Below are 20,838 nucleotides of genomic sequence, written 5' to 3' on the forward strand. Positions count from 1 at the left end.
TTTAGTCTTGAGAAAAGAAGACTATGGGGGAACCTGATAACAGACTTCAAAAATGTTAAAGGCTGTTATAAAGAGTACTGTGATCAGTTGCTCTCCATGTCCACTGATGGAAGACAAGAAATAATGAATTTTATCTGCAGCAAAGGATATGTAGGTTAGATATTAGGAAAAACTTTTCAAGGAAAAGGGTAGTTAAGGTCTGAAATAGGCTTCCAAGAGAGGTTGTGGAATCCCCGTCTTTGCGAGTTTTTCAGAATAGGTTGAACAAACAGTCTAGGTCAGGGATGGTCTGGGTTTACTTGGTCCTACCCCATTGCAGAGAGTAGTACTTGATGTCTTCTTAAGGTCCCTTCCAGCCCTACATATCTAGAATCTGTGATTCTGTGATTGTCATTTGTAGATAGGCACTGAGATTTGTCCTGTGGTGTGTATATATATATATATTTTTTTTACCTGCAGTTTTTGCCTATATTTTCCCTCTAAATCTAGGAAAGGAAAATTTATGCCTCTTCACTGTCTTAGGGTACGTTTACACTACCTACCAGATCGGCGGGTAGTGATCGATCTATCTGGGATCGATTTATCGCGTGTAGTGTAGATGCGATGTAATCAATCCCCAATCACTCTGCCGTCAACTCTGGAATTCCACTGCGGCGAGAGGTGGAAGCGGAGTCGATGGGGGAGTGGCAGCGGTCAACTCGCCGCTGTCCTCACGGCCAGGTAAATTGACCTAAGATACACCAACTTCAGCTCTGAAGTAGTGTATCTTTGGTCGACCTTCCCCCCCAGTGTAGACCTAGCCTTACTCTCTAGATTCTATCACTATGGAAGGATTCTCCTTTGCAGACACATTTCTGGTTAAGTAACAATAGCAAAAAACCATTTTTACCTAGCAGATCTACAATATCAGCATATATCTCACCACCTCAACATGTTTGACTGAAGAATACTAGGACATTCTGAAGTTCATAGTGCAGCTCCTCCCAGCATAACTTTAGTTTTGGCCCACGTGGGCAGAACAATTAATCTTTTTCCTCATATCTCTACTGCTTCTAAAGGAACCACCAGTCTATGCTGTGGGAGAATACTGGAATGGGAAAAGAACAATTCCCATCTCTGTGGAGCAGCAAGATAGCCCAGAGATTTTTTGCCTAGTGAGCTCCTTAATTATCATAATTGGCTGTTCCATATGCTTAGATTTTTTTTTAATGGTGATGATAATATGTTTATTCAATAAAGATTATGTGTTCTGGGATACGAAACTTTGTTCACACAAGTGGTCAGATTAGCATAGAAGCCTTAATTGTAAATTAATGACACACACATAAAATATTTTGAAATTGGTATTTATTTTTAACCAAAATAGAAGAAATCTCAGCTATAGTCATGAGGTGGAATGCTTTTCATTTTCTGTCTCTAGTATTGTGTGCACAACACAAAAAGACAAGCCTGAGCGCTTAAATTCATAACTCTGCTAGACACTAAAAATGATAGACTCAACAGAGACACTGGATTTATGGTTTATTACAACAATCTCTAGCCCACTAACCTCCTCTTTTGGTCCTATGGCTGCCGAGATGTTAACGGGCCACTCTACCTGTAATGATCCCTTAGAAAATGTGCTAACTACTTATGCTAAACAATCTGTTCCACCTTGCATTTAGCTGTGACACTCAGAGTACTTTCACAGACCCAAAGAAGAGTTTTGTGTGCTCGAAAACTTGTCTCTCTCACCAGCAAAAGTTGGTCCAATAAAAAGATATTACCTGACTCACCTTGCCTCTCTGTCTTTAGTATTGACCAGAAGAGGCTAGTTTCACAGTTTACTAATACGTTTCCCTTTTTCAGAATGGATGAGTTTGACCTCATAGAGTTTTCCAAAGTATTTTTACTTTCACTTTTAATTCTTTAAGTGAGGAAACTTTATGATGATATCAGATTAGATTTTCTGTGTATGTGTACTGGATATGTGCTTGGTCATACATAACCTTGTACAATATGTTACATATTTTTCACTTAGGTGAACATAGGAACCTTGGCCATTATATTTCATTGGTATTCATTTTATACTATCTGGATCACATAAGAACATAAGAATGGCCCTACTGGGTCAGACCAAAGGTCCATCTAGCCCAGTATCCTGTCTTCCGACAGTGGCCAGTGCCAGTTGCCCCAGAGGGAATGAACAGAACAGATAATCATCAAGTGATCCATCCCCTGTTGCTCATTCCCAGCTTCTGGCAAACAGGCCAGAAACACTGTTCCTGCCCATCCAGGCTAATAGCCTTTGATGGACCTATCGTCCATGAATTTATGTAGTTCTTTTTTGAACTCTGTTATGGTCTTGACCTTCACAACATCCTCTGGCAAGGAGCTCCACAGGCTGACTGTGCATTGTTTGAAGAAATACTTCCTTTTATTTGTTTTAAACCTGCTACCTATTAATTTAATTTGGTGACCCCTAGTTCGTGTGTTATGAGAAGTAGTAAACAACACTTCCTTATCTATTTTCTCTACACCAGTCATGATTTTATAGACCTCAATCAGATCTCCCTTTAGCCATCTCTTTTCCAAGCTGAAAAGTCCCAGTCTTATTAATCTCTCTTAATACGGAAGTCATTCCATACCCCTAATCATTTTTCTTACCCTTTTCTGAACCTTTTTCAAGTCCAATATATCTTTTTTGAGATGGGATGACCACATCTGCACACAGTATTTATATGGATGGATTTATATGGAGGCAACATAATATTTTCTGGCTTATTATCTATCCCTTTCTTAATTATTCCCAGCATTCTATTTGCTTTTTTGACTGCTGCTGCACATTGAGTGGATGTTTTCAGAGAACTATCCACAATGACACCAAGATCTCTTTCTTGAGTGGTAACAGCTAATTTAGACCCCATCATTTTATATGTATAGTTGGGATTATGGTTTCCAGTGTGCATTACTTTGCATTTATCAACATTAAATTTCATCTGCCATTGTGTTGCTCAGTCACCCACTTTTGAGAAATCCTTTTGTAGCTCTTTACAGTCTGCCTGGGTCTTAACTATCTAAGTAATTTTGTATCATCTGCAAATTTTGCCACCTCACTGTTTACATATTAGAGAGATTCCTTCTTGACCTGTTTAATGTGATTTACCATAGTCCAGCTACTTCCTCACCTTTCATATCATCAATGCTTCCCATTCCACAAGTACCCTTCTCTGCAGAAGCACTATGTATACGTAAAGGCCTGATTCCACTGCCTTGCACTTTGTGTCATCATTTACACTTATTTTGCACAAGTATAAATGACTATGTAAGTTGCAAGGCAGTGAAGAGCCATAATCAGGTAATAAAATATAATTCTGAGATAGAACCAAAGATTTTAGAATGTTAAATTTTATATTATGCCTTATAAAATCCTTCAACATTTGTTGCAGATTGTGACAGATCAGCAAACAGGACAGAAAATCCAGATAGTTACAGCAGTGGACTCATCAGTGTCTCCGAAGCAACAGTTTATCTTGACCAGTCCAGATGGAACTGGAACAGGAAAGGTGATATTGGCAGCACCTGAAACATCTAATGCCAAGCAACTTATCTTTACTACCACTGACAACATTGTACCAGGCAGAATTCAGGTAAATACAATAATTAAAACAGGCTATCTTGCTTCAATTATTGATTTAAATAGATTTAATTGTGTGGTTTCAGAGTAGCAACCGTGTTAGTCTGTATCCGCAAAAAGAACAGGAGTACTTGTGGCACCTTAGAGACTTATGCTCAAAAAAATTTGTTATTGCTCTAAAATACTCCTGTTCTTTTTATTTAATTGTATAATTGCTCTAAACCCCTAGAAATTTTGATAGTTTTCTAAAAGCTAAACTTTCTGTGTACATAATTTTGAAGCTGAAAACCTGTTTTGAATCATAATTTTATTTAGTGTCTGTATTTAGTGGGATGATTTGGGCATTGAAATACAGACAGACCCATAAAAGAAACAAAAATAATCAAGTTATATTCAGCACAAAAACAGTGGAAACATTGTACCAAAATAAACAACAATTCCTAGGAGTTAACATGAACTGTAAGTGAATATTTAAAGATGAGACCTTGTTTCTTTGCAGTACTACAATGGTCTGCAACATATTATAATACACTGATTCTATGCCCCAGTTAATAAAAGCCAATAAAAGCAAGCACTGTGCTAGTATAACCTGAGTCCTGTATGTGGTTGGAAGTTTAATTTTTTAAATTAATAAACATAATTAATTTAAAGCTGGTTTTTAAAAGTTTTTTAAAAACTTTGTCAGTGAGATTAATTTTGTCAGGATTAACTTCCTTGTTGATACCATGAAAAAATTAGGAGTTTATTGAATTATACTCTCCCACTTCCCTCCTTCCGCTCTCTCTTCCTTTCCCCTCTCTTCCCTTTTCTTCTCTTTTAGGTTTAATCCTGCTTCTGATTTATTGGTATGGAAAGGGTTAAGGATGGACTATTTTCATCCTGTATTTTGAACTGAACAGAATTTTATATTATTGCATTATTTAACTTCCTTTCATGTAGCACTTTGTCTTGCCAAGCATTCTTGTTTGTATGTTCGCATCATTGAATGATATCCACAAAGTTCTAAAACAGTAGTGGGCAACCTGTGCACCTCACATTAGCTCTATTTCATTCACACTCCTTTTAGAGCAGTGGTGGGCAACCTGCGGCCCGCACGTGGCCCATCAGGGTAATCCCCTGACAGGCCATGAGACAGTTTGTTTACACTGACCATTCGCAGGCACAGCCACCGCCACCTGCAGCTCCCAGTGACCATGGTTCACCATTCTTGGTCAATGGGAGCTGCGAAACAAACAAAACTGAACAGGCTTATATTTTCAGAAGGCTGTGTTCTCTTTTGTGAGCAAAATTTGTGTCCACAAAATTTGTACCTTCTTTTTTTTTGTACTTACACTTTATTGCAGGTATGAGTATTAGCAGTTAGAGGTTTAGCTATCTGATTTACAGCACCAAGTGACCAGTTAGCTATCCAAATGATAATATTTGCTCCTGAGGTGAAGTGCATTGTCACACAGTGATCTACCTATGTGAATGGCGTCAGAGGCTCAAATCCAGTGAAATGAGAGGAGCAGAAAAAAACTCAGATATTATTTTATAATATATAAATTCCTTTTTCTGATTTAGTTTTATCCACTTTGGAAGTTGATTAAGATAAACTGGAAAAAGGCACTCTTATTCCAGAATAAAATTACCTTTATGGGGAAGTTATTCCAGTACAGCTATTACACTTAAATTTCTTTATTCTGCAATAACTTTTCTATGTAGACAAACCCCCAGTCTTTGAAGGCTAATGCAGGTCTCTGCTTAAGATGAGCCCCAGTCAGGAATAAATCTTTCAGTTCTGGATCAGGCCTCTGCCTAAGCTAAACTCTCAGACTGGATTCTGTCTTTCCAAACTGCAACAGGCCTCTGCCTAAACCAGGCTTCCAGACTAAATTTATAAAGGTATTTAGGGGCCTAATGGGATTTACAAAAGATTTACAACTTCTATTGCAAGTGCTAACCTGCAAGAGTTAGCAATGCTTAGCCAATCAGTTGATGTGAATATGAAATCTCTTTAGAGCTTGATTTGATGTGATATATCAAAGCAACACCTTAACTGTTCTGGCATTTTGTTTTAGATTGTGACAGACTCTGCTTCAGTGGAACGTTTGTTGGGTAAAGCTGATGTCCAGCGACCACAAGTAGTAGAATATTGTGTTGTTTGTGGAGATAAAGCGTCAGGTAAGCAAATATACTCTTGTAACAGACATGTTACTAGTAAAGATGGAGTGACGATGTGTTTATGTATAGTGAGAATAGCAATTGAGACTCGGTGAAAAGAGGATGAATGTACAGTACAGAAATGTGTTGGCTATAACCTCCTATGGCTGGTATACTTGTGGTTTGAACATAATTATGAACAAGTAAGTTAAATGACATGATACTTGACCTCAATTATGGCAAGCTGTGCTTGGTATCACACTAGTTAAACCCTCCTTGAACCAATACTAGTCTGAACTCCAATACTGGCAAGAAAACGTTCACTTCTGACCCACTAGCAACAACACAATGTGAAGAGTGCAAGTGTCAGGGAGCCAGCTGCAGCATGGTCAGTGTCTTAGCAACACACTAGACACAGCTGATCTTAGTGGAGTAGGGGAGTGGGGAAGCTGCATGATTGATTGCACTTCTTGATTGGTCCAGGGGAGTAGCTACCTATTATTTAACACAGCAACAGAGCTCGCTGGGTGCTCAGCATGTTCCATGTCCACAGTTGCACATGTTCCTGCTTCCTACCCAGCCTGTTGTTGTGACTGCTTCAGCCCCTGCCCTTCTCCATCCTTGGCACCCCTGGCTTCCTGACCACATCTCTGGCTCACCCATTGGCTCTAGCATTCGGCTTTTGATTCCTGTCACTGACCATCAGCTCTGCTCTTAACTATGGCCTCAGTGAATCCTGTAATCCTGAGCCTTGACTCCAGCTTGGCTCCAGTCTAACCTCCAGGTCTGGCTACCTTCATGGCTCCAAACATTAGGCCTGAGCACACACTCCTGTCCCCGAGAGTAAGTTTGGGGTCCAGTGCTCTTTCATTTCCTGGGCAAGCTTGAGCTGAGAGTACAGTGCAGGGAGTTTGCTCAACTGTCGGTGAGCACTTTCCATCCATTCAACGCACTAAATGAGGTGGGGTCCTGTGAAAAAAGTTGTATGTGATCATGTAATTAAAGGCAGTATCATAATGCATATGCAAAAGGGTCTGAATTAATGTCGCCTAGACAACGTTTATTCTGGAATTTCCTATGTTTTGAGTGATTGACTTGCAATTCTAATGTTAATGTTGTTTTTGCATGTAATATCCTTTATATATTTTGTATCCATGCATGTGACTTCATTAGCAATTATGTAGCTACTCTGATGGACTCCAAGAGGAACCATTAGTCCTGGGCTGAAGTGGGTGTTGCAATTATGCATACTCTTCGCAGATGGTGGGAAATGGGCTGATCCTGGAGGATCTCCTGAAAGAAACGCAAAACAAAACTATGACATCAGACTAGAATAGTGCTTTCACCATCAGTGCCTGCAGATATGAGGAATAACCAGGAATATAAAACAAATCAAGGTGTGATTTGTCAATAGGCTCTTTCTGCTATAAATAAAATGTTGGTATTAAAAATGTAAATAATTTCCTTGTGGTAACTGAGCTGCACATGCATTCCCTTTTCCTTTAGGTCGTCATTATGGTGCTGTCAGTTGCGAGGGATGCAAAGGTTTCTTTAAAAGAAGTGTAAGGAAGAATTTGACCTACAGTTGTCGTAGCAACCAGGACTGTATCATCAATAAACACCATCGGAATCGTTGCCAGTTTTGTAGGCTTAAGAAATGCCTAGAGATGGGCATGAAAATGGAATGTGAGTGTTCACTACCCAAACTGATACCTTGTCTACCAAGTAATAAATATGTAGATGATCGGTACAGTTAAATATATTTTCAGTTTTCTATCTCTGTCCATGTGAAACACCAAGTTCTAAGATATCTGCAATACTCTCTTGAATACAGATCAAGAAGTATCTTTGTTAGAGTTTTTGTCTTCCCAAATGTCTGCTTCACATTTTTCTTTTCTAAACCTGTTATTTGGTTACTTTTGTAGAGGAAGTTCAAGCTACAGCGATGAATAACTTTGAAATCAATCTCTTACATGTGATATTATATCACATCCCCTAAGAAGGGATATATAGAGCTTCACTTTTAGTGCATTTTACAAGTACAGTGTTTGTAATGAAGAATGACACTCCTATTTTCTGCCTGTGGCACATGTTTGTGTAGTTTCCTGTGGGTTGTAATGTTTTGGTCTAGTTTTGGTTGTTGAGTTTAGTGTGTGAATGTTGGGTGGTGTTGGTGGCTTGTGATATATAGGAGGTCAGACTAGATGATGTACTGTTCCCTTCTGAAACTCTCTGGCCTCATTTTAGAATAACTTCTTGTGTATGGATAGATTTGTTTTGCTGTCAGATTTGAGGTTTATTTCTCCTGTTATAGAATAATGTACCATAAATCGCACTTGGTGCAGATTTCCCATTAAATAAGGCATATTATGTTCTGTGAGATGAGGTGCAATGTTCTCTACCTTTGTGGCATACTATTGCATAACACTGTACTTACCCCAGATTTGTTTTATTAAAAGAAAAGACATAAAGCTACATTTTATATTCATTGCAAATCTTATTCCAATACCTTCTTTACAAGTTTGGGATTATTGTGAATATTATTTAACTCTAAAGTACCTGGAGTCAAAGCCTGTCATCAAAGAGTATACAATGCAGCTTAAGAGGGAGGTACAAAGATGTCGTTAAGACATCTTTGTGTTCTCTTGGTTCTGGGCTAGTTGTGTGCCAGTCTCCCCCTCCATGTAAATTAGAACAGTCTGAAAACTGCTCTGAATTTCTCTGCCTACCAGTGGGCCTAAAGGGCTGTTATACCATCTGGGATCTCTGGGGCACAGAAGAGCACCAGCCACTGCCTTATCACTGGCAATGCCCTCTATCACTGGCAATGCCAGACATTGGTGGCAGAGAAGCTATTATGCTAGCTATACACCATAACAGGATCCTTCTACCTTGGGATGGGCCTCCGATGGCCAGCTGTGCCAGCTGTAGGGCTCTTTTGAGCTGTCAGTTTAAAATGTCCCAATGCCACTTTTAGTGGCAAACTGCAGATGCTGCTGCATTTCTAGAGGTTGATCCAGGGTCCATTACGATCAGTTGAAAAGACTCCCATTGATTTCAGTGAACACTGGATCAGGCTTCTGGTTAATAAGTATGAATTATTTGCACTGGCAATCATTTGAACTTAATCCAATGTTAATAAACAGTACAGCAAATCCTTTCTATACAAGGTACAGTATTTATATCATGTTCATAACCTAGTTTCTGGGCCTTATGATTGCTAACAAACATTAGGATAATTTTCTTTCTGTCCCCAGTCAGTGGGGAATTTTTTTTTTATTTCTAAATTTTATTTTTGTTAAGGTAGGAAGGCTAGGTGGAGGAAAGTTAGATTCATGAGGCCACGAAGAAGAACTGCTTTATAGCTGATTGCTGTATGAATGTATGACTGGTACAATAATACTAGAGTAATGCTCTGTACTTATATAATGCTTTATATTTTATATTGTGCACTATCTGTATATATAGTGTTGTACAAACATTAATTCTTACGATACCCTTGTGAAGAATATTAGTTTTAATATCCCAGGTTTTGAGAAAATGTTTCAAGTGAGCACCATGTAGTTAAATGACTTGCCCAATGCCACACTGCAAATTAGTGGCAGGAGTTCCTGGCTGCCAGTCCCATGTAGAGTCCACTCAACTATGATGACCCAATATTACAGGGGAATAATTTTCATTTTCTTTAAAATCACAACATTAATGTCGTTTTCTGATTCTTTTGCTTGAGAGTCATCCATATCCCTTTTAGAACCTTGAACAATAAGCCTTTTTCCCTACACTTTAAAAGGGGGGTATTTTTAATCCTGGAGAGATTTTTTTAGGAGCCCACTAGACCATCTTAACTGGCTAGATGTGTGCATTATCTTTAAATCATTTACAGATCCACTGTTCCTAGACAGTAAATGTTTTTCTGCCATATAGCAGTGCAAACATTTCCTCTTAATCTGCCTACTATGAATTTTAGCATTGATTTTTTAAATAAAATGTTCAAGAAATATCATTGGTCTAAAATCTACATATTCCTTTCCTCAAAATCGTAGTGTGAAAACGTTTCTTCCTGAATGCTTAACTTGTTTAAACGCAATGCAGTAGCAAGCTCTCACCCCAATCCCACAAAACACTTAAGACTATGATTAGTCCCATTGATTTCTTATTTAATAAACATGTGATTAAGTGCATTGCAACACTGAGGCCTATGTCTCTTCAGTTATCATACTGAATTTCCAATATTGCATTGAACTGAAATGAACCAACACATTTCATGCAAACTGAAATCCTGCTTTAAGATTTTCCTTTACTTTAGTTTTTGGATGAATTATTTCCTTTCAAATCTGCATTTTTCTATTCTGATGAAGCGGTTCAGAGTGAAAGAAAGCCCTTTGATGTGCAACGGGAGAAACCAACCAACTGTGCAGCTTCAACTGAAAAAATCTATATCAGGAAAGACTTAAGAAGCCCTCTCATAGCAACACCAACATTTGTAGCAGATAAAGATGGTGCCCGGTAAGTTTTTAGGTGTAAAATGGGGTCTGTTTAAGATGCCTTTAGACTAGAGTCTTGTGGAGTCAGTTTTATAAACAATGGACTCCAGGGGGATGTAGGATCAGGCCCCAAAAGTATGGCCTCTTTTTAAATTCTAGAATGGAAGTTTCCTTCTTACATGATGGTGGTTATTCTTTGAGTGTTCAGACATCTCCAAACAAATGGGCATGGAAATACATTTGGATACAATAGTAATGAATACTATATAGATACTACATAGATAGAAAATAGCTATCTAATTTAGAGGCCGTATTTTCAAAAGTAGACACCATTGTCAGCACAATTTTTTCTGGTACAAGTTTTGTGTGTTCTAGAGCACAATTAACATGTGCAGATAGTATTTGCAATAAGAATTGAGGCATTTAGGAGTCTGAATATTTGATGCGCCTATACAATGACTTAAAAAAAAATGCCATAGCAGTTTGGAAGGCTGGACTGGAAACCCCTTTGAAAATTTGCTGCTAAATATTTGCATTTGTGTTATGTGTGAAACTAAGTGTCTGATAAATACGGCGGTCAAACATATTTTGCTCTTTTATATTTTTTTTCTGTGCCACATGCAAGATATGTTCTCCTTCACAACTCTAATAACCACATTATAATCAATAGGTATTATTATTAATATCATGTATTTGTTATTTATATAGAACCATACATTTCCATGACATAACACAGTTGAATAATGCATGACAAGTTCCTGCCTCAGGGAGTTTACCATTTCAGTGCCAGGCCCTGAGATGATAAACTCCCTGAGGCCTGAATCTGTCATGCATTATTCATCTATATGAGGGGTTGGCAACCTTTCAGAAGTGGTATGCCGAGTCTTTATTCATTCACTCTAATTTAAGGTTTTGCGTGCCATTAATACATTTTAAGGTTCTTAGAAGATCTCTTTCTATAAGTCTATAATATATAACTAAACTATTGTTGTGTGTAAAGTAAATAAGGTTTTTAAAATGTTTAAGAAGCTTCATTTAACATTAAATAAAATGCAGAGCCCTCCGGACCAGTGGCCAGGACTCAGGCAGTGTGAGTGCCACTGAAAATCAGCTTGCATGCCACCTTCGGCACCGGTGCCATAGGTTGCCTACCCCTGATCTATATTGTGCCATGCAAACCTATCATGCTGTATAAATAACAAATACATCATAATTATACTTATTGACTACAAAGCACTTCACAGATCAAGCCCTAAGTTAGGTATGGAAAAGGGAGAAAGAACATTAGACAAGGGGCATAGAAAGAGAAGGACAAAGTTTAAGTAAAATTGGGATATGTGGTTTTATGTAAACATTGTTCTTTCTTTACCTCACTTATTCATCTGATGTGTCTTTGCCCTGTCTCACTTGGAATGCCATTTACTTGAGGCATGATCCTCTGGAAAGTTCCATGCAAATTTACATAGCTAATAATGGCGTACTGGTTGTAATAAAGAAGACGACACCTGCCAGCATGACAGAAGAAATCAAATCGAAAAACTAATGAGAGGAAAATCAGGTTGAGAAATCACCAGCACTTTAGCAAAAGAAAAAAAGGCATTCATTTGTAGTGGCAAAATCACCAACCCTCCAGTTAAAGTGCAGTTTCTTCCAGGATACAAATTTTTGGAAATAGTTTTCAGCAGGACCAAATTCTGATGGATAAATTCTCAACATCACAAAACGGAAAGCCCAATAAGAGTAATCCTCATTATACTGTACTGAAATAGGTTCATTCTTAGATTCTTTATATGTCTGAACAGGTCAACAGGTCTTCTTGATCCAGGAATGCTTGTGAATATTCAGCAGCCATTGATACGGGATGATGGTACAGTCCTGCTAGCTACAGAGTCCAAGGTAATATTCCATTCATTTCATTACAAATCTTACATTTTATTTACTAAATTATTTTGGGTATATTTTTAAAAAGAAATCTTTCTGACCCCTTTGCAGTCACAAAATGTCCTTACCTCGGCCAAACGGTTGCTGTCCTACTGCAAAGGGGTAGAGGGCATTAGAAATTGGAGAGACCTCCACAGTGCCACAAGTGGAAAGGAGGGTGGGTCTAGTGGCTCTGTCTGTGGAGATTCACTCACGGATTATTGTCCCCTGAGGAGGAAGATGGAGTGGGGAGGCTCTGCAGTCAGCCCTGAAGTTGTTGCCTTTCTGTGACATGTAGTTTGAGGTGATAATACCACTGTGTGCTGAAACAAATCCTATGTTTTGGGAGAGATAGAATGGATGATGTAGAACAGTGGTTCTCAAACTAGGGCTGCCACTTGTTCAGGGAAAGCCGATCGCAGCTCCCACTGGCCGCAGTTTGCCACTCCAGTCCAATGGGGGCTGCAGGAAGCGGGGCAGGCCGAGGGAAGTGCTGGCTGCCCTTCCTGCAGCCCCCATTGGCCTGGAGCAGCAAACCGCAGCCAGTGGGAGCCGCAATCAGCTGAACCTCTGGACACAGCAGGTAAACAAACCAGCCCAGCCCTCCAGGGGCTTTCCCTGAACAAGCGGTGGCCCTAGTTTGGGAACCACTGATCTAGAAGATCTTTTCCATCTTCAACATACCTGATTCAGGGGGACATACTTTTTTTCCCCAGATATAATTATGCATGAATTTAGGTTGATAACCCTGTAGTTGATCCATCACAAAAAAAAACACCAAAAGTCAGGAGAGAAGGTTTTGGAGAATTTAATGATCATCCTTAGCCAAATGTCAACCACTGTCCTTCACTGTGGATATTCAGGAGGAAGTGAAACCTATGTGAGAACAGAAGAAGGAGATACAGAGGATTTAATAATTATGAAGTGATTACATTACATACAGCATTTCACCTAACTATATATAATTTTGATCCATTAATATAGTTTCTTTCTTTGTAGGCTGAGACAAGTCAGGGTGCTTTAGGAACACTGGCAAATGTTGTAACATCTCTTGCCAGCCTCAGCGAGTCACTTAATAATGGAGATACTTCTGAAATCCAACAAGAGGATCAATCTGCAAGCGAGATCACTCGGTACGAATTTACTTTGGCAGCTTATTTGGAAGGCGAACCTATACATTATAGGTTCATGCCACACTAGTAATGACCTTTTTAACTCACTGTATAATTTTGTTAATGGTCCATGTTTGGCTGCTGCTATTGACCTGAACTTCTGCTACTCTGAAGAACTCTTTTCATTCACTTTACTGTTATAGATGCTCTCCCCTATTTAGTAACAAATGCAGTATAATAAAGCAGGGCTGTATTTGATATTTAATAAGTTACAGGAAAAGATAACTGCATTGTTACACAAAAATATCTTTCCTTCAAAAATGCTGAAAATCGATAACAGTTTTATGTTGTTTCAGTTTTTGACTTTGAGTGTGCATGTTTGTTTAGTGTTTGTGAAAGTAAGGAAATAATAGCTACAGTGCTGTGTCAAGTATAGTATAGTACAGCCAGATGGTGTGCAAGCTTCTCCCACACAATTGTCATGAACGTCAGTCCTGGCCTTTAATGTCTCCAGATTTACTCTTAAATTTTCCTTAACACAAGGCTGACAATGTGATTTGTAATGTGGAAAAAATTGGGATTAGGTTGACATCAACAAACCTTGTCTTTTATGGCAATCCAAGGCAGAATTTGAAGCCCAGATCTCCAAAGTTATCTCAATTTCTTGTTTATTTCAAAATCAGGAAACAGGGAAGTAAAATCTTGCAGCTCCATTTTTTTAATTGTTTTTTTTCCCTCAAAAATGGTAATATGTAATGCTAATGTATGAAAACAGGAAAAAGTTGGATTTTAAAGCAGTTCTATCCCTTCTTTTCCATGTAGGTTCCTAGGTTAAGATTTTTAAAAATAAAAACTAACTGATTTTTAAAAGTGCAGAGCACCTGGCTGCTTCTGCTGATACCACCTTTATACTTCTTAAATCTGGGTCCCATGGAATAAGTAGTTAATGTGTAAACAGATTGCTTGGAAAATAGTTGCATAACAGCATTATGAAATACCATAATGTGAATATGAGTATGAAATGGGCTCAATTCTCCTCAAAGTCTGAGCTCCGGTCATTATGGGAGTGGAGTTGTGGGGTAACCTCAAGGAGCTGGTTGCATTTTCCTGATTTTGCACTGGCCTAGCTGCAGTTTTAGTTAGAAAGAAGCCTAGGGACTGCTTAAATATATGCCATTCCCCTAACATCCCCAAGAGACCTTATGCCAGTGGAGGATCCTTGTAATGAAGCCTCAAGGTAAGAAAGAGGAAGGTGGGTGAGCAGTGCAGGAGCCACCGTTACTAGAATAAGAAAGAGCAGTTGGTGCAGGGCTTATGCCAGGGGAGAATTCCTCTCTGCAAGGGAATTTTCCATCAGACATATATGGCCAGAACCTACCTGGCCCCTTCACACTGCCTGAGCAGAGCAAAAGAACAGAGTGTATTGGAGAATCTGGCCCAGAATCTGTGCCAAAAAAGTTTCTGGCTTATCTTCCAGATGGAAAAACTTGTAGTGTTTGATTTGCCCTCTACTCCAAATTTGTTAATGGTTATAAGAAAATAAACTTGTATTATTCCTTCATTTATTTGCAGGGCATTTGATACTTTAGCCAAAGCACTTAATACCACAGATGGCACAGTAGCTCAGAACTTGGCAGATGGGATGGATCCTACAGGAGGAGGGAATATTCACGTAATCAGCAGAGATCAGTCAACACCAATCATTGAAGTGGAAGGACCCCTGCTTACAGATACACATGTCACATTTAAGGTGGGTGCTTTGTCAAATATCTTTTGGCAAAGACATAACTTGGAATAATTTTAGTATTGTGTTTTTCTTTATCGTTGTATTTTACCATAGTCAGTACTGTCTAGTATACTAGCTATTGTTGTTAAGGACATAATAAAATATTTCCACATTTCCCTTGCACTCTGTATCCTGGAGCACTGCATATGCACTATCCTTGGGACCTGTTAGTTGACAGTGGGATGATGTTTGTTTTAGATTAACATACAGTGCTACTGTGAATCACTTACAGTGTTAAATATAACAAATAATATCAAATGTGTAATTCATATACATTGTTACTAAATATTTTGAACTCTCGACTTTGGTTGGCTGAGGTATCCTCACATCAAGGACGTTGAAATTTGGGCCATTTTTTAAGGATTACAACTATGTTCTTGATGGTCATTATTTGGCAAACTGTTGTTATGGAATTGCAGAAAGGATTGCACCTAGAAGCAGCTGTATCTTCAAGTGAATTTGAGCAAGCACATCTTTTAGATATATTGTATGGGAGAAACCAGTAAGGATGTTCCTTCTTGCTGGCAAAGTGCATCAAGATAGCAAAATAAGCAATGTAAAGGAAAGCTAATCTGTGTACTTCAAGTAAAATTGTGTTTTTTGCAAGGGTAGATTCATATGGCATGGCTTTTCCAGAATAATAAGTTGTAATTTTAAAGAATTGCACTTAGTTTAAGATCTGATTCTCATCCATCTTATAGTAATTGTGAAGCTAACGATGCTGCACGTAGTAATGAAAATTCAGGGATAAGTGTTGTTGAATTAATATTAAAGTACTTTTACAGTAACCATCCCATTTGGTTTCCCATATTATTCCTTTCACACCTCCCCATTCCCAGCCTATTCTTCTTACCACTACTACTGAGTTATATGGTGAAGTTTTACTAATCTAACTCCATGATAAATGGCAATTTTCAGCAAACGTTTCTGAATGCAGATTGCATGTTTTTATTCAAGTTTATTTCGTTCATAATAAACATTGATTTATGTCTGACCTGTACAGACTATACTGTACTCTTATTTCCGTGCAGCTAACAATGCCTAGTCCAATGCCAGAGTACCTTAATGTACATTACATCTGTGAGTCAGCATCACGACTGCTTTTCCTCTCAATGCACTGGGCTAGATCCATCCCCGCTTTTCAAGCACTTGGGTTAGTGAATATTTTTCTATTGAGTCATTATTTAAGTATTAAGCTGAACATTTTGCAACTGTGTTGATTTTTAAAAGATAAAGTTAATTAATTAGTTTATAATAAATTGTTTAAAATGTATAGAGACTATATAGCATTTTTCTACATTTTGAAGAATATGAAAAACAAGATGACTGATGATGATAATACTTGGCATTATAGTGGGTCATGAGGCTGTATTGTGAAATTGAGTCAAAAGCAAGCGACTTATTTTTGGACATATAACTTAGCATAGATCGTTTCTCATAGACAATGCATCCAGCCCCAAGCACTGTTGTTGCTGTTTTTTTCTAATTTCTGTTATTTGTCAATATCTGCTTGTTACTACGGTTACTAGAATTTATAACCATAATTTTACACATGTCAGACCTATAGGATAATACCAACATGAGTTTAATACTCGCTAGAATTGTTTGATTTGTGTCTTTATAGACAGGACTGTAACACAAGCCTAGTTCGTGCCTGCTGGAATGAGCTATTTACCTTAGGCCTAGCACAGTGTGCCCAGGTGATGAGTCTATCTACTATCCTAGCAGCTATCGTCAACCACCTGCAGAACAGCATACAGGAAGGTACGTGTTAGGTCATGCTAGGTATTAGGTGCATGTTAGGCAGGCATGTGCTACTTTCAGCAGTAAAGAGTTAAAAACTTGTGTCTGTACATTTTTTTTCACAAAGTATATTCCAAGGAGGAACAGGTATTGTTCCCCCTGAGATCCAAACACAGAAGGAAGGAACCCTCCAGTATTCCTCAACAGGATGTATGAGTCAATCTTACTGACTTCACAAAGAACTCTCCATAGTTCTAGGCTACATCTACACTACAGCCGGAATCCACGCTCTGAGATCGATCCACCGGCAGTCGATTTAGTGGATCTAGTGAAGACATGCCAAATCGACAGCACATCATTCTCCAGTCAACCCCTGTACTCTACCCCAGACGATCGGCCGGACTGGAGAGTTTCTCCTGTCAACCCCGTGCAGTGTAGACCCTGCAGTAACTCGACCTAAGATATGTCGACTCCAGCTGCGTTATTCATGTAGGTGGAGTTGCATAGTGTAGGTCGACTTACTGTGGTAGTAAAGTCATAGCCCTAGAGATCAATGCATGGGGTGGGGCCCAGGCTAGAGGGGACATACACAGTATCTCTCCTTCCTCCCTTTTATCCATCTGAGAGTCTACAAAAAAAGCTGATGCATCTCAAAGCTACATTAACTTTTCTGTGAACTGCTCTTATGGAGAGTTCCAAACAAAGCCCCCATTCGGGGTCCCTGGCAGTGCAGAGGCAGAACAGGAGTCCAGGAAGCTTAGAAGGGTACTGGAGTGTGCTGATACAGGGTTTTAGCATAGATGGTCTTCTGCGTCCAGCAGATTTCTCAAGATATGGGCTGAAATCCTGCCCACCCAACAAAAGAATTCAAAGGAAGCACTGTAGAGTGCATACCATAGAATTTTCCTCCCATCCTAGAATTTCATGTGGGTATTTTTCTTTGCTGGAGGTGATGAAACATTCTCTCTCTCTCTCTCTCTCTCTCTCTCTCACACACTCACACACACACACACACACACACACACCATTGCACAATAATTACTGCAAGTATATCACACTACCAAAATATAAATATTTAATTAATGGCTGTGTCACTAAGTTATGTAAAAAAGCTCAAAACAAACTGCCTCTTCCGTCTTTAAGAAGATAGGTATCTTTTTTGATTCGGTGTTAACCTGCTAATTTTTATCTCTAGAATGGAGGATGATCTGGTACAACTGGCTTTTTTTACAGGGAGGATTATGCAAATTAATATGATTGATATGGGTAACTTTTTCTTTTTTTATAAATGTGGGAAATTATTTTGTCTGTAGAAAAAAAAATCAGTAGTGACAGCCTGAAGTCTGCAAATACAATTTATCTTTACTTACAGAAGTAGAAGAACAAGACGTATATGTAGCCAGAAAATTACAGAATACTACATATGTCATGAAACTAGCAAGGATTAGTACCAGGATGAAGGTACAAAGATAAATACATTTTTAAAATCTACGTAGACTGAGTAAATACCAAACCATGAAAACAGTTTAAATTTCCAGGTGACTGTAAAAATAGTCACAGTTAAGGATAGGCAAACCTCAAATGATTTACCCTCATTAATAATCATGATTTTTCTTGGAAGAATTCTTCCATGGTGTGAAGAGCCTTTAGATACAATGGAACTGATGTAATTCCACTGTTAATGTGAGGGCAACACACAAAGGGGTCAGGATTCTGTGTGCTCTATATTAGATCCCAGCACATCATGGGATTTTGAGGGGATGATAGAGAAGCAAAACCAAAGGATCTGTGACTGTGTTCACTGGACATTTTTTTTTCCCCTTCCCTCCCTCACATCCATGAGGAGGATACAGGAGCTGCAGAGGTCAACTGCAGTTGCAGCTCTGAAGTAGCTGCTGTAAATTAGAGCAGCTCCTGAGGCTGTGGGCTGTGCCTTCCATGGGTGCCTCTTGGAAGCTGAGCGCAGAATCTGTCATATGATTTTTAAATTCTGTCAATTTAATTTCTTAATAATAAAATGACAGCCATAGCTTACAAACTGTCTACAGGAGCAGCTCTACTGGAGTGGTTCTCAAGCAGGGGTCCAGGGCCCCCTGGGAGGGCACGAGCAGGTTTCTGGGGGTCCTCCAAGCAGGGCCAGCATTAGACTCGCTGGGGCCCAGGGCAGAAAACCTAAGCTCTACTGCATGGGGCTGAAGCCCAGGACCCCGAACCCTGCCACCTGGAGCTGAAGCCAAAGCCTGAGCAACTTAGCTTTACCAGGGCCCTGTGCCATGGGGCCCCAGGCAATTGCCCTGCTTGCTACCCCACTACCACCAGCCTTGGCTTTTATATGCAGAAAACCAGTTGTTGTGGCACAGGTGGGCCGTGAAGTTTTTATATCATGTTGTGGGGGCCTCAGAAAGAAAGAAGTTGAGAATCCCTGCTTTAGTGCACAGGGAGACGGGCATGATGTGAAGAGGCCATGAAGGGGGGCTTGAATACCCTGCATTCCCTGAAGAGTGTGCCCTTCAGGTTTTCTCTGCATCTGAGAGTGGAGTGGGGCTTGAAGATGAAGGATTAGGTTACTGCCCTGCAAGGGGTTGCAGGTTACAGCAGCTGCAGGAGCCATAAAATGGCATTACCATTCCAGAGCCTGAGTAAAAAGAATTTTGTCAGCCCTGACCCTTCCAGACATACTCAGTACCTAGCCTTGTTACTTGGGATTTGCACTGAGAAGAGGATTTGGCTCTATATAAGGTCATGTTATGTTACTCCAAGGTTCTGACATAAGGATATCAAGTTAAGTTTTTTACTATTATTTTAAAATGGTGAAGACAAAACACTAGAAATTTATCTAGGAAGATTATGGGTATTGTAACCATTCTGGGAAAGTCTAGAATTCCAGCTGTTTTCCCTGTGTACTTTTCCACTATTGTTTTCCATACATTTAAAAAATAAAAATGTGATAGCACCTGCATCACCCTGAATAATCACAGTACAAGAATCAAAGTTTATCTATCTTACAAATTTTATTATATTTTCATTCTCGTTTTCAAGACATTATGTAAAAATGTCTAGGTTTTTCTTTTCAATTTTTTTATTGTGGTTGCATAAAATATATACAGTAATCCTAAATTACATAAAAAATCCATTTTAGGACACACAGGGCTAAGCAAATCTATGCAGCCATTAGCAGTACAGATGATGATAATAATACTTAAGTTATAATTATATGAAATATAAGTATTAGAAGTCATACGTGGAGTAACGTTATTTTAATTTGTATTTTTTCTTCTGAAAAGTTTGATACGTGGTAGGTTTCTTGATCTGACTTAATTTGATGAAGTTAATTAATGGAAATCATGTGTCCAGATAGCTGTCTTAATATAATCTCATGTTTCTATCTGTCATATTTCTTTGACTGGTCTTCAAATATGCAGCCAGGGGAGGAGGAAAAGGAAAACTGTTTCTCATTTTCTTATCAAAGTAGGAGTCTTTTCTTCCCTTTTTAGCTAATGCTTCCTGAAACAAAGTGCCCCTCATATATCTCCTCTTAGGGCTCAACTAAAACTATGGAACTTCAAAAAATTCATAATTGGAGTAGCACTTTTAAACATTTTTAAACAGAAAGGAGATGAAGCCAAAACAAAGGACATGGTAATATGAAAGGCTGAGGGATCAGCCTATGTTACAGAGTTAATTGTACTCCACAAGAGGGGGAAAGGGTACATACTACAGTGAACAAACAGTTTAGTTCTAAAGGAACAGATATCGAAAAAGGTGGCATGGTCATATTGCATTAGCCTTTCACTTCTGGACAGCCAGACTGACTCCCGATTGGGTCACAAGTTACAATAAGGTAATTCGATAGTCTGCACCTAATCTCTCACTTTTGTCCACCTCCTCAGAGCCCCAGTTTAATTTATAGCACCATTCAGCACATTCTGCTCAGGAGAGGCCCATCACTGGAATAACATGGGTGTTGCTGGTTAGGGTTTAGATATATTGGCAGATCTTTGTGGAAAAATATTGCATTATGTTTGCCAGTACTGG

At 38.9% G+C, this 20,838-nt stretch overlaps 1 protein-coding gene across 12 annotated transcripts in view; it reads left to right on the plus strand.

The window, feature by feature from the left end:
• The window catches only part of NR2C2 (nuclear receptor subfamily 2 group C member 2), a 63,440-nt gene that overhangs the window by 27,146 nt on the left and 15,456 nt on the right, over positions 1 to 20,838 (plus strand). For 11 of the 12 annotated variants that reach the window (XM_075073197.1, XM_032784272.2, XM_075073196.1 and 8 more), the window contains 9 exons: positions 3,429 to 3,629; positions 5,677 to 5,779; positions 7,265 to 7,444; positions 10,117 to 10,264; positions 12,045 to 12,138; positions 13,162 to 13,295; positions 14,847 to 15,024; positions 16,092 to 16,213; positions 16,685 to 16,824. In XM_075073197.1, the coding sequence (XP_074929298.1) occupies positions 3,429 to 3,629; positions 5,677 to 5,779; positions 7,265 to 7,444; positions 10,117 to 10,264; positions 12,045 to 12,138; positions 13,162 to 13,295; positions 14,847 to 15,024; positions 16,092 to 16,213; positions 16,685 to 16,824 (1,300 nt within the window). Of the gene's footprint in view, positions 1 to 3,428; positions 3,630 to 5,676; positions 5,780 to 7,264; positions 7,445 to 10,116; positions 10,265 to 12,044; positions 12,139 to 13,161; positions 13,296 to 14,846; positions 15,025 to 16,091; positions 16,214 to 16,684; positions 16,825 to 18,175; positions 18,265 to 20,838 lie in introns of all 12 variants that reach the window. The other variant, XM_032784279.2, reaches the window with a different exon arrangement.

This window comes from Chelonoidis abingdonii, chromosome 17 (genome assembly GCF_003597395.2).
Source record: "Chelonoidis abingdonii isolate Lonesome George chromosome 17, CheloAbing_2.0, whole genome shotgun sequence".
NCBI classification, from domain to species: domain Eukaryota; kingdom Metazoa; phylum Chordata; order Testudines; family Testudinidae; genus Chelonoidis; species Chelonoidis abingdonii.